This window comes from Diadema setosum, chromosome 14 (assembly GCF_964275005.1).
Source record: "Diadema setosum chromosome 14, eeDiaSeto1, whole genome shotgun sequence".
NCBI classification, from domain to species: Eukaryota; Metazoa; Echinodermata; class Echinoidea; order Diadematoida; family Diadematidae; genus Diadema; species Diadema setosum.
Window position 1 is genome coordinate 34130021 of NC_092698.1, and position 15141 is coordinate 34145161.

Genomic DNA, 15141 nt, shown 5'->3' on the forward strand with positions numbered 1-15141 from the left:
AGATGTTACTGTTTCAGTAGATATTTGACTCGTATTGGAAAAGTGAGTGGGACTGTTCACGCATTCGATTCCTATTTGTGATAACTATTGAAGAGAATCAGTCTAATAATTACTTCGTATTCTTTGTCCCGTATAGTCAGCCTTACAGTCAATTCAGCAGGAGTGTATATCTATTTCTTATTTTATTGGAGAAGTAAAATAGAGAGAAAAGTTGAATTTTGAAGGTTTAAACAAATATGAACTCTCTTGATTCCTTAGATTGAGATGAGGGACAAATCCAAGTTTAATTTTCGATTTGTCCCTATAAACCGTAATCTCGTAGATTGATTTCCGATCTAAGGAATTTAGAGAATATATATATATATATATATATATATATACATATTAATACAGAGAGAGATGAATAATCAGACATAAAAATAGAGGTGCAGCGTCCCAAGAGCTCTCTATTATGGTATAGATGACATATTATAGAGAAAGGGAAATGTGAGTTTGATTCAGTGGCGAAAGTAAGGACTAAGATTGTGCTTAGGTTCTCTATACATGCTTCTGGCAGAATGTAGGCCGTAATGATCGAGACTCAATCACTGAAGGATCAATAACATACCGAGTGGTTCACCCTGCTCAACGATTCATTCATTTGAATTATCCATCCGCCCTCAGTCTTGTCCATTACCGCTGCGACTAATGTAACACAAGGAGGAAAAGAAAGTATTAACGTTGGTGGATCGTGCTGAGTAAAAACACGTGTTTGCCAAGACGACATCCCTGAAACCATTCGATCTTCGTTGTTGTTGTGATTTCCTCGAACGCTCTGCTCCTCTGCCACCTTGTTAGATTGCCATTAGAACTGTACGGAATATCTCTCTTAAGCATCGAATGTAAGTGGGGTATAGAGCGGGTTAAGTATGTGTTTCTTTCGTCGCAAAATCTTTTATGTATACCGTAGTTTGCCGAAGGCTTTTGCCCTTTGCATCGTGTGCCGCTCCCCAGATCTCTAAGTCCCGTGATTTAGGTTGTACGATAGCACAGATTAAGAGTAACTTATCTCATCGTATCCCTAACACCAATTCGGGCATTATCTCTGCTGATATGCTGAGAAAATACAAGCGGAGTGGAGAATAAAAGAGGGAGACTCGGGTAGAGAAATAGATGGATTCTCTCTGGGCACTGTCGTTACCATCATCTTCATCATCGCTTCATCAAAGCCAACCGACCCGGTTACACCTGTAGGTCGAATTAAGCCATATCCTAATGACACTGCAATCTCGAATGAGGCAATAACCACAGTCATATTACGCTGTCTAACCCTCACTAAAAACGATACCATGCCACATTACCTTCTCTCCCTCTCTCTCTCTCTCTCTCTCTCTCTCTCTCACACACACACACACACGCACACACACACACACACACACACACACACATTTTGTTCCTTTTTCTCTGTCTCTCCTTCATTTGTCGTCTGCTCCTAAGATCCATGGTAACGTGAGTGCTAGAAACATTGCCTTTTTGACCACTCTGAAGCCCATTTTACTCGCCATACCTCAATTTCATGCAAGTTCGTTTTCTCTTCTCTTTTCAGTCTTTATCATGACTATGCTTGTATTTGAAGCATCCAACTCATGTTAATGGCATCATGCATCACCATTGTTATCGTAACGCTATCGTTTTATTATCTGAATTTTAATACCATTATTGTACAATTATTGTTATTATCATTATTATTGTCATCATTATTATTGTTGCTACCATGACTACTACTACAATTACTATCATCATCATTATCATCATCATCATCATCTTCATCATTAGCATTGTTATTATCAGTATTATGCTATCATTATCAACCGGTACAATTAATATCTTTATGATCATTGTCGTTATCTTTCCTCGTATATGAATATGTAACAAGAAATTCTTTTTAAAAATGTGTGTCGTGTGTGCAGTAATCTTAAAGACACAACATCAAAATTGAGTACAATAAGGTAAATGGAACTACAGAAAATCATCGTCTATGACTGACAGAGTTTTAGACTGTTACCTTCAAATTATGCATTTTTTATTTGATTTTACTTTTATTAAGAAACGGGATGTGCGTATACAGCCAAAGGTTTGAATGATGATATCAGGACTCCACAAATCGAACCAATGACTACCATGATTTTTGTCTTCTGTGGGCAACGTTGGCTTAATAGAGAGAGAGGGACGAGTTTTTTATGAGACATTGGTTAAACTATACTTGCAAATAAGGAGCTGGCGTGACGTGCATGCTCGGAAAAGGAACAACGCCAATGTTACACTATTCGCGTTGTCGTCACTGGATATGAACACATTATTCACCTGGTTTTGAAACAGTGGGACGTTTGTTTACAGTGCCCTTTGAAAGGAGGGACTATTTGGCTGAATTCCTTTCTATGGTGAAGGACACGGGTAATAGGATAGCTATTGAAGAGCTGTTGACACCGGCGAGTACGGTCAGTTCAGAAAGCTCGGTTTGATGTATCGTCACCGATCCTTGCTCGGAGTGGCCGTGAATGCAAACCGATCAAAGTGATGGATCGCAGTAATGTTTGTGACACCTTCGAAAATTGTTACCAACAAACAAACTATTGATAGTGTTTACGATTGTACAATTACCAAATCTATCAGCCTTGCGAGCTATTCAACTCGATCTTAAGGAAGAAAACTGAGAAATGACAGTATGCCTCAAAATACGTGTTTGAGTGACATCTGATATACTCGTGATCAATCGTGACCGAGGTGTGGATAATTGGGACAAATGGCCTCATTTTACGAGACAATTCAAGAGTGATTTCTGTACTTCATCTTCCGCCAGATGTACAAGAGCGCCAATGTGAGACCATGCAAGTGATGACCTTATTCATCTTCGGTGCTTTTTTAACATGTCTACATCGATTAAATCGAGATACTCTTGTCATACAGCAGCATTAAAATTGGAGCAAACTGGCCAAAACAAACTGACGTCTTTTACATTGCGAAAACTTTGTGAATGCATGACCTGTGTATTCTCTTATCATTATAAACATTAAACAAAAGTGCAGTTGATTTTTGATTAAAGACATTTATGTTTATTTTCTCTTTTTCAGATAAAAGTATCAACGACCGTCGAGACAGCCATGAAGGTCTGGACGAAAACGACGACGACATCCTTCACGACAGCGGGGCTTCGTCACCCGACGAGGGTGGCCGAAAGTCTGCAGGTGAGCTCATCGGCAAGGAAAACGGTGTCAGCGCTGGTGGAGCCGAAACTCTGGGCGGTGGTACCAATGGTAACGCAGGCAGCAAGAGTCGTCGACGTCGGACGGCCTTCACCAGCGACCAGCTCCTGGCACTCGAGAAGGAGTTCATCAGCAAGAAGTACCTGACGCTCAGCGAACGCGCACACATTGCGCGCTTTCTTCAGCTCAGCGAGGTGCAGGTCAAGATCTGGTTCCAGAACCGGCGAGCCAAGTGGAAGCGACTAAAGACCCACTCGTCCATCCTAGGTGGCGGTAATCGGGGTGGAGGAAATGGCGGCGGAGGCAGTGGTGGCGGCAGCGGAGGAGGCGGTAACGGCAACTCCAAGCTCGTTGTCCCGATCCCAGTACATGTGAATCGCTTTGCTGTCCGGTCGCAGGAGCAATGCCGACCAAGAATGGTAGAACCGATGGGGCAAGGATCTCAACACCATCACCATCTCTTGTCTCATGGTCCTTCCCCCGGCACGCTCGGCTCGCCAGAGGGAATAGGTGCTCTACGAAACAGCATTACGTAATGGAGACACCCGTCAGACTGCAGTGATTTTCTTTCTAATGAACAAGAAGAAATTAGGTTTGAAAACTCCACTGTTCGGTTGCAAAGCATACAGTACCAAGGCATGTTTCTATAGGACTTTTTGACATCCCTTGCAAGTAGTTATGTTGCAGCTGATATTTAAGTGTTAACCATGAGGTCGTATCGACTGTCATACATTGCTTATTCGTCATCTGGAATCTGTGCTTACCCCGTGGAGAGCATGCGTTAAATAGGCGAACACATACATACCAATTACAAGAGCACAGGCAAAAAGAAGCACACACACACGCACACACACACACACACACACACATGGGCTTCATACATACATACCTACTGATATACATATTTGCACTCTCAGCGATGAGTGTATTAATTATAGCTAATATCCGTACATCCATCCACGTGTGTTCTGTGACGAACATTTCGACACTCTACAAATTGAGTTTTAACTTCATAATTTCACTAAATGATATCTTGTAGTAGAAATGGTGGATAGATTATAAGATGAGAATAGCATTTAGCCCAAGGAGAATTGCAGGCTGCTCTGAATTTCTTCATATCACGGGAATACTTTATTTGCGTCATGGGGTTTTCAAGACGTAGAAATATGGGGGCGCTGTGGTATAGTCGATAAGACTCTCAGCTTCCAATCGGAGGACCCGAGTTCGATTCCCAGTGCTGACATCCTTGAACAAGATGTTTTTTACCCACCACGTTCCTCTCGACCCAGGTGTATAAATGCGTACCTGGCAACGCTAGGGTAATAATAATGGCAGGGCCCTCTGGTAGAGCAGTGGCAACACTAAAGAAGCTACCCTGGGTAAAGAAGACATTATCATGATAATAAATGTAAATGTCATACGCAACCCCAAAGATGTGTAATCAATAATGTTGCATGGGAAGCACAAGGTTTTGCTGAGATCACTTCTATGAAAAACGAGACAAAAAAGTCGAATTACATTCTTTTTTTTTTCAATTAATGGAAGAAAGTTGACGTGCGAGTGAACCGTTTTTCCTATGTCAGGAAATATTATACGATAGTTGGACAATTAAAACTGACTCCGAAGTTGAATGTGCAATAAATCAATAGTGAGAGAGATGATATATATTTCTGTTCATCTTTGTCTCTTTCCCTATCTCTCTCTCTCTCTCTCTCTCTTATTTTATCTGAGCCAATGTGTGTATTGTAACTTTTGTACATCATTAGACTGATACTGCGATAGGAAATAGCGGTGTTTCAATCATTCGACGGGAATGGTTTCATGAGAAATTTGGTTAAATCAGATTAATCTAATCAATTTCTTTTCGCAACGAATATTACATTGTGGGCATTTTACATGTATGCACACTGTTTCAGAATGATGAACTATCAATGTCGACGATAAAGAACGAAGGAAGAAAAACTAAAAAAAAATTTCCAGACACCAAAAACTGAAAGACACAGACCAAATCGCTATTCTAAGATCAAGCTGCTTCAGTTTTAGTATAACAGTTTTAACAAGACTGCTTATAATGCAATCAGTTCACGTTTTAGTCAGCAACATTCGGGATATTAATCAAAACTACAATAAAAAGAAAAATCTCGTAACTCATAGAGACTTCTGAAACACTAATTCTTGATATTTAGCATCAGTGCGTTTGCAAACTTGATTCTTGCATGAGTGCATGGAATTTTCAGACAAGACATCATCAGGCTTGTTTTTAATGATTTTCAATAAACTGGTAAAAATACAATGCCTCGATGGACTCGGAATGGCTGAATCATGATAGAATCACTGTGCAAACTGTTTGGTATCGACAAAACAAGCCAAAAATACCATACTCTTTAATACCTTACTGTTTTCAGACTTTCCTCACGTTTTATTTGGAATGAGGACAATCACTATAATCAGAAAGAAGAGATAACGTTTGGACTCGATATATACATGTTGCAGTGAAAGTTTCAGTATATCTGGTGGGACCCTTTGAGTAGTTGCCAATGTGTTCACCATCTGTTGTTGCTCTGAATTCGGACTGTGTCTTAGTGGTGTACGTCGTTTCTAATTACTGTAAATAGAATCATTAATTTATCGCGTAAATTAAGAGCAGCGTTTTCTGAGAGCAGTCACACTATAATAAAGGGAAGGAAGGATGAAGAGAAATTAAAATTGACATCAAAATGATGATGGTGCTATTTGAAATATCTTGGTGTTTGACAACGTGCCGTTTTTCTTGCGTACGACTTAGCCTCTTTATGGTTCTTTTTTGTTGTTGTTTATGAATATATCCCAATACCCAAAGTTTAGTGGATTCAACATACAAAGTCATGCACACACGCACACAATACATAAAAACAAGCAATGTTTTCTCTCTACATACCTTATGGATGTAAATGAGTAGCTAATATATATATATATATATATATATATATATATATATATATATATAATATATATCATATATATATATATATATATATATATATATAAGTACATATATACATAACACACAGGCACGCACACACACACACACACACACACACACACACACACACACACATACACACATTATATATGCAGAGAGAAAAAAATTCAGGGTCATATCCAAAGTCAATATGAAGACTGCAATTAGAAACAGACACTAATCCAGCACCATATATTATGAGATTAAAGTGACCCAAAATATACTCTAGTAGTGCAATTTTTGTCCATACTAAACCAAAATAAATAGTCAGTCACTCTGTTATCTAAGTATAAACAAAGTGAAAAAGAAATGGTGAACAAACGGAAAAACCAGCCCAAATCACACACACACACACACACACACACACACACACACACACAAACAAATGCTATTATATTTTGGCTCAAAAGTGTCCTCTACTGATTGGATGAAAGTGTTTCACGTGGTTTTTGTGCTATTTTCGACTTTTTAAAAAATTTTGGCATGATTGATACTCCATGAATACTGTTTGGAATATGACGTCATTTTTATGACGACATTTTCCAAATAACAAAATATTTGGGAAATGATGTCACACAGCAATTCTGACATCACAAAGGAATTGTAACATCGCGCGCTATTTCGTACAGTCACTTCGTGAAATTTAACGAAGCAATTGCGACATGGCGCCCTGCTTCTTATTACTGTCACTGTAACATCCCTCCACCACACGACTTCTCCACTCATTTCCCCCTTCAATTGTTAAGATTTATGATCCAAAATATCAAACAAAATACTAATATACTCTGCCTAATCTCGGTGCCTCCAATGGTACTATTTTTGGAGTCACCTCTGTCCATAGTTTTAACCAGAAACTCTCAGGGCAAAAATATTATTTTGTATACTACATGTGGTCTCTGGTGCTGATTATCGCATCCATGTTATCCTGTTTGAAAGGTTATCACTCAGCAAGCAAATCCGTGCACACGTTGTACATGCTGAAGTCCAGTCCCTGCAGTTCAGCTGTATAGCGTCGCTCTCTCGACCACGCAGACGGGAATGACAAGCTCGCAAATTGATTTACCTGTTCTTCTCTGGCTAATATCCCTTCCCTCCTAAATCAAGACGTCGCCGTACGGTAAAGCAGTTGGCGGAAATCGGCGTCGCGTGAAAGAATGCGACAGGCGGAGAAGAAGCTCCACGGTCGCTCGGTATACTCCGTGAGTCGAACCCGTTCCAGACGACGGGTCCCCGAGAGGCATGGCGCTCTGGTAGACACGATGCCCCCTCAGAAGACCCGTGACATCTTGTTTCATCTCCAGTAGACAGTGTTCTTCAAACTTATGCATGTCTCTTTACCATGATTATCATTGACTGTTTAGCTCACATGCTTCTTTCGATTCTATATAATTCGTTTTACATACATAGTTATAGAAAAGTCATATATCCAGTGCATATCACGTCTGCCAAATACATGTATGGATTCAAAATGAATGAATGTGTATCAAATCCACTTAAATTCATTAAACTAGATCAGGCCAATGTTTCACTGTACAGGCAATTATACATATTATGATCGCTGGCTGGAATAATGCGATTTTCTATCAAGTTCTTTTCCAAAATGAAGTAGGCCTACTGGTACCGAGATAATCCTTAATCTTTCTGTAGATTAGCCAACACCTTGCCAGATCTAGATTATTTCAAATTATACCATGTGCATTTTAGCCACATACGTAGAATTCTAGAGAAGCGAGTGAGATGGATAGCTTGGCGGCCTAACCAGAAGCCTCTTAGTTTGAGACTGTTTTCACGGTAGACCTGTTCAACATGCATTTTAGATGATATTCTCTAAATCAAGGAAATCACAGTAGGTTTGTGTTTTGTTGGAGTATAATGAAAGAAATTATAAAATTTTGTAGGAATAGTCTGATATTCATCTAATACGGGAGACAAGACAAGGACGATATTGCTATTCACTATTCAACATTTCTATGAATAGTGTACTACATGCATATTCATATACAGATAAATCAAAGCATTTTGTATATTGTACTGTATGCATAATGTGCATATAGATGAATAAGTAAACAAATAGATATATGCATACATATATATATATGTATACATGAAGAGAAATATTATAGATAGAATACTTTATACATATACATGTATATTGAATGTGTATGGGAGTGTGTTTTGTGTAATTGTCTTCTACTTATTTTTTCCGCGATTGTTGAGTGATTAATTTCTTTTAATGCGTCGAAGACAGTGTAATTGGGAAAGGAAATTATCTCTATTAATTTGATTGCTTTACACGGGAGTGTTCTAAACTAGAGGAAAAACACATAATTGATTAACACATGCTTGATGTATTGAAAATGTAATGAAGCTGCTCATGCCATCATGGGCTGTACCTGTGTATTTTACACGTCAGCACTTTCATTTAGGCCTACCTAATGGGACTACTGAGCGGTACGATTAAAGAAGTGAGACTGCATATCCACTTAGCTGTGAAAATATTATTTCTACTGTACCGTCATGCGCGTATTAAATCGAGAAGCAAGACTGTCGTAACTCTAATGTTGCCTTTTGCTCTCCTCCTGTCAGCGACTAGTCTCTGTGTAATAATTCATCCATCTTCAAATTGGGCCATGCTTAACACGTTGTCGGTATGACAATCGCAGATGACACGCACTTCAACAAGCCACAAAGCTCGGGGGGGGGGGGGGGGAGGGGGCAGGGGAGAAGAGGGACCGCGTAAATATCATCCCTGCAAATGTCGGATACAGACTTGGTTTGATGACGCTGGGCAGCCTTCGTAGCCGTATAAAGCCTCACCGATGCATGCAGTCATGAATCTGCCACGGACACCTTTTCAGCATGCACGATGCCGATGATATCGAAGTAATAGACCATCTTCAGCAACGCACCATGGTCAAGGTCTCGCCTGATATGAAAGATGACACTTCGAATTGAGCGAGAAGAGCTCATCACGGCAATCTTGCCTCTTTCGTAACACCCCTTCTTATCCACGAGGATATGAAGGTTATCTTTATTTATTCTTTTCTTTTGATTGCGTGATATGTATTACAATACAAGGTTGATGTATCATATTATATATATATATATATATATATATATATATATATACATATATATATATATATATATATATATATATATATATATATATATATATATATATATATATATATATGGGCAATTCCACGGTAAATGGGTAGTTTTATGCACTCAAGACATGGAGCAATTTCATTTGAAAATATTTGTTTGAATCATCTCTTTTTCTTTATTTCTTGAATAAATGTGGTAAGGTGAAATAAAATATTCAACCTCGTTGAGTCCTGTTGTTATTTTTTTGTGATGTGCTGGTTTGTTTGTTTTTATTTAATATTATTGATAATGTGCAAATTTGAAATAAAAATTGACATAAATTGCAACCTGTATAAAATCAATTTTCTTAGAAGACACGCATCCTGGGTGGATTATAATTCAAAATTTATCACCAACGCACCGAGAAATCATTTTCTTGTTCGCCCTGAATGATTACAAGAGTTTTGAGAGAGTGGAAAGCAAGCTGGACCGAAAAGGTCGGCGTTCTGTCCTACTTCAGTTACGTACGTTCGGCCTCAATTTCGTTTGGTTTCCAGGCGTCAGAGTGCAGTTATTTTGTGTCAAATACACTTTGCTGACGACAGTTTCAAGTTAGGTTTCACTAATTCAACAGAAAATTAAATCAAATATTTAATATCCGTCTTCAAAGTTACCAAATTCAATTTTCTGTCCACGCCGCGAACGTACGTAACTGCTAGTTGAGACACTCCAGTGTCGTTCGATTTAACACAGAAACACCGACACTACCCTGAAGTTAGACATCTGCCTTCGGTTTCGCGCCACAAGCATAGCTGTCTTTTCAGAATATTTAGTTATCTAGCTTCAGCTTCCTTTTCTAATTCTGTCCAGTATGTTACGTGCGTTCAGTGGGTACGCTCCGCTAGGTGGGACGCACGAACGGTGGACAGAATCGCCAATCGGTCTTCGTTACGTGCGTTCTGAACGCGCGTAACTCAGACAGATTGTTCCCATGTCTTGTTTACCTCGTTGTTTCGCGCCGTTCTGTCCGAGGTTGCGTATCGTTCGCATGATATTTCCCGTGTTATGTCTGCATTGCGTATGTTGCGTATGTGCAACCCATCGACTGCTCAGATCTGAATATGACGGAGGTGATTACGACTCTCGCTGACAAAAGGTAAATTTTGCATTCTAGAGTAGAATCTTCCGTAGTTTTAGGATGAATGGCCCTGCTGGCATTATTAGAAATTCTTTTGAGATTCTCTGTATGCTAGCTTTCACTACTCGTTTTCGAGTTTACGCGGACGATAACTGAGCCTAGTCCCACATGTGTTATTTTTTGTCAGTAAATTCTTCGTTGCTTCCAGCTTCAATCAATCTTTCTTTTCATCTTTTCGTAATATTTTTTCCTCAAAATAAAACCAAACTGACAGTGACAGAATAGCAATGAACGAAAGCTAAGCCAAGAGTGGTACTTTAGATGGCTGAATACAAGTTTAACTCCACTGTCCATCGTGAGCTGACGCACTGTACGAGTGTACTGTAACGACACGTTTTACTTTTAATATAGAATTTAGAAAGCCAGGCTAGCGCTACGCTAGTGACACGAGTCCCAAGTGTAACCACACGATAACGTTAGTGTATGTAGACACCCATGATCAAACAAGTTACAAAAGAAAATTTACTAGGTTTGCATCGGGATTTGACTTGATTTATTTCTGCCTAAGCAACCAAAGTGCAAACTCGACTTCCAACTTTGTTGATGTTGTCCTTCACTTCAGCCACATGAGCTCAGTCTACTCATTGCAGTTCTCTCATGATTTCCATGATGTGATTTATTTATTTAGATTCTATTTCTATGTTTTGATGTAGACTAGACAACTAGCAACTTATGTGAGAAGCTGTGCTGGCCTGTTCTGCACCTTTAGTGCAATAGTGAGTGACCAGAGCGTCCCTTCGATCATCATGCCGGTGCCCAGCCTGTCTGCTTTCCAGTGTTACGGTGAGGTGTGTATACATATTTTTATGATTTTGCGGGAGGGCTCATTGGAGCTAAGCGACCCTGACTCAATGTACAATCTGTTCATAATACCCTGTCTTGTGTGGCCTGGACAGTTGTCTGTGCAGAGCCTCATTCCAGCTGTTGCACCATCCACCATGTTTGCTCTTTGCTGGCCTGTGTTGTGTCCTAAAAACGATCCCTGTGATGAAATTAGCCCCAAATCTTTCTGCTCTAATAAATATATGACATGACCGAAGTTCCGCAACTTCACTTCGCAGAAATTCTGCGATGTTATGTTTATGTACAGAGCTATTTTGTATTTATTTAATGAAGATTGTAAATTTGTATTGCATACATGATTTAATGACCACTAAGCAAATTGTGTAGGAGAAATGAAATCTCTTTCTACAGTGGAAAACAGACATTACAAGTAACAGTAATACCTTTCAAAGAAGCCATGGCCTCCATATTTTTAATGCCATGCTATTATGTATTGTAAATATTTTATTTGTAGATGTCATAGAACTGGTACATAACTAGTCTTCATTTTGTTGTCTTCCATGATATTTTGGTCCATTGTCATGTCGCCACATCTGTGCTTATTTGGGGTTTTCTTCTGATACGATTATCATTTTATTTATAGAAGCTGCATGGCCCTGTTCTACAGCTTGTGGTGGAGATTTTCTGAGTGCCCAGAGCATCCCTTCATCATGCCTAGCCTGTCTGCTTTGCAGTGATAAGGTGTGAATGCATATTTTCGTTTTATTATGTAATCTTTTTTTTTCTTTTGGCAAAAAAGGCTGCTACATTGGCACTCTTAAATATGTTAAGGTTGCATATATTTTTTTTTTTTTCAGACCATGACAAAAAAAAGGTTCCTTTTATTTACAGGACTATTTCTTATCCATTTTTAAAGCACATAAATTTATAGTGCATACATGAATAAATGATTGCAGAGCAATTTGTGTAGGATGTTTGTTGGAGATATTGAATTACTTTCTACAGTGTAAAACAAACATTAATTGTTACCCTTCAAAGATAGAAGCCATGGCCTCCATTTTTATTATTATTTTTTTTTTTTTACACTATGGCATATTCTTTTTTATTATGAAGATTTTATCATATATCTTTTTGAATTTTTTTGATATTTTCATGATGTTGCAATCAATTTTCTGTATCGCCAGTGTGCAAAAAAAAAAAACTTCTGTGCATGCTGAAGAGCTCTGTCACAGATACACTGTGGGATTCTTTTGTGCCCTTGTTCACTTCTGATTGTCTCACGCTAAGTAGAGGTCGCAGTTCCCATATGATTCAAGGGAGTTAATCGTCTGCTTTTCCATTGCCATCCCTTTTTTTCTTGGTTAAAATTCAGCTGAAAAGAGTTGAAAGTTTCTAAGTTTCACTGATTTGCGGTCACTAGAGTCATGGTTCACTACTGCAAGGCTTCAATGTGCTGGTCACATGATGGAAAGCGAAGAAATATTCAACAAAAAATATCTCTGGATAAAGATAAAGCATGATCTGAGTGCATGTGCAGCCAAAACCAGGTCAAGTTTGTCCCGTAAGCTATCTCATAATGCATCTAAAACACTGCTCTCCGCACGGCACCTAGGTATTGGCGATACCAAGAATTACACCTATCCTTTTTTTGAAACTTTGGCCAGGAAAGGTTGCTAGGTGGGTTGATAGATTGGAGGTCAATTTTTATTTTTCTATGACAAACATACATTGCTAATATGTACAGAAGTCTATAAATATTGCATACATGACCAAATAATCAAACAGAAAAGAAATTCAAGAGGGCAAACATTGTGCAGAGGTGTTGATGCTCAATTGCTGTCTGCAGCAAAAAATAAATATTACACATTACCTTTCGAAGATAGTGCTAACCCGCAGCCTCCTCCAAATTTCTATAATCCTATATTCAAAACTTACTGGAAATATTTTATTATTAGATGTCTTTGAATGAAGATTGTAAGATAAAACACAGCTCTTAAAAATGGGATGGCTACACATACTTTTGTTGTCTACAGTAACAGTTTTTTTTTCCTAAAATTCCATTTTTTTTTTAAAGAGTCTACTGTATTTGTAGTTCGTGTATTATATTGCTTGGTTTACGGAATATCTATGCAGCAAAATGTTCAACTATATTTCAATTGCAGGTGACATGTACATGCCTTTTGAACAATCTTTTATCTGCACTCAGTATATAGGAATATTCCAAACTTTCAAAAATTTTGATAAAATGAACTCAATATATGTATTTGTTGATTATGTATATATATATATATTTTTTTTTTTTCGACAGGTAAAAGACATCCTGGATGATGACTTAATGGGGAAAAAAGAGGCATGGAGTTTTCATGTGGTCGATCAAAGACGACATCTCCGGAGAATCTACAAACAACATCCTGTGCAGAATGCCTGATCCCATTCTCTTGGAGGAGCAAAACACCACAAGACAGCAGTTTTTTTTTTTTTTTCCTTCAAGTTGTTAACTTTTAACTTTTTGCAAGATACAATGTACTAAGAAACCACTTATGAAATTTTTATGAGCATACAATTCTACAAGGAATTCAAAGTTTAGCTTATGAAACATGGTCTTCAAATGGTTGAGGTATGAAGCCACAAAGTAAACCAATGTTATTGAAATAGAAGATCTGGGTTTCAACTTTTATTAGGATCACTTTGTTTAACTTTCTTTTTGGATATCTCAGCCTTTTCAAAACCGATTTTCACTTAAGTAAACTTTCAATGCCTTTAAGAGAACCTGTATGCTATTTCAAAAAGTTAAAAGCTGAGTCATCACCTAAACCAATACTTACCATCCCTTTTGTTTTAAAGCAAGATATAAACAGGGATACAACTGAATAAAAAAAGTTGTTACATTAGCTGCTTTGTTTCTTACTGTGGCTGATGAACATTAAGGCGATAAAAGAACGAACAATGTCAGTTTTTATTGTGTTCAGAGCCTGTATGTTGATCGAGTTTTGGAATATGATGACTGAAATTCCAGAATGGGCCCTATACACCATTTGAATACATTGTACGTATGTATCAAATGGGCAGGCACATAAAAGGGTGTTTTTTGTGTGTTTGTGTGTTTTTTGTTTTTTTTTTTGTATGTGTGTGTCTAATTTACAAATCAACTCATAGGTTGTAAAGTTAAGAGTTCTCTGACAGATGAACATTTCGGAAAGTGTTATTCTTTGAAAACAGTTGATGGCACATTAAATTCTTTATGTTTCTTACTGTGGCTGATTTACACTAAAGGTCCAGTTTACCTTTGGGAGCAGTGATTTAAAATATGTTCAAGATATCACATTCGATGCATATGTGTCAGTCTGTTGTATCACAATATCCTACCATTTAAAATGTTCGCAATAAAGCTGAAAGTATAAGGAGATATCAGTATTATTCTTGATAAACCATATGTTTCTAACTATGGCTGATGGACATTAAGATGATAGAAGAGTGAACAATGCAAGTTTTAATTCTTGTTTATGGAGCCTGTATGTTGATGTAGTTTCAGATGTGATAACTGAAATTCAAGTTTAGGCCCTATTCACCATATAAAAATGTACACTGTATTGAATTGGCAGGCAAAGAAAAGGGTGCTTTCAAATTCATGGCATTTTTCCGTCAAGATGTTTTCACTGCTGTCAGGCAGAAGCTCGGTGGTCTAGTGGAGATGACGCCTGTCCGGAGATCAGGGGGTCGTAGGTTCAAATCCTGCTCGAGTATGTACGTCCATGATTTATTAACATTTTTTTTTTCTGCTGTCAGGCAGAAGCTCGATGGTCTAGTGGAGATGACGCCTGTCCGGA

General features: G+C 38.2%; 1 protein-coding gene across 1 annotated transcript; it reads left to right on the forward strand.

Moving 5' to 3' along the window:
• The first annotated feature begins 2417 nt into the window (after nucleotides 1-2417).
• Nucleotides 2418-3778, forward strand: LOC140238304 (uncharacterized). The gene is made up of 2 exons (XM_072318239.1): nucleotides 2418-2472; nucleotides 3111-3778. Exons 1-2 carry the CDS (start codon nucleotides 2418-2420, stop codon nucleotides 3776-3778), a joined length of 723 nt encoding a protein of 240 aa, XP_072174340.1.
• The last annotated feature ends 11363 nt before the right edge of the window (nucleotides 3779-15141 follow it).

Bases quoted from the DNA above. Each gene is read 5' to 3' on its own strand.
- LOC140238304 (XM_072318239.1), top strand. From the start codon at position 2,418: ATGGTGAAGGACACGGGTAATAGGATAGCTATTGAAGAGCTGTTGACA. The intron at 2,473-3,110 runs GTACGGTCAGTT...TCTCTTTTTCAG, and splicing joins AGAGCTGTTGACACCGGCGA to ATAAAAGTATCAACGACCGT.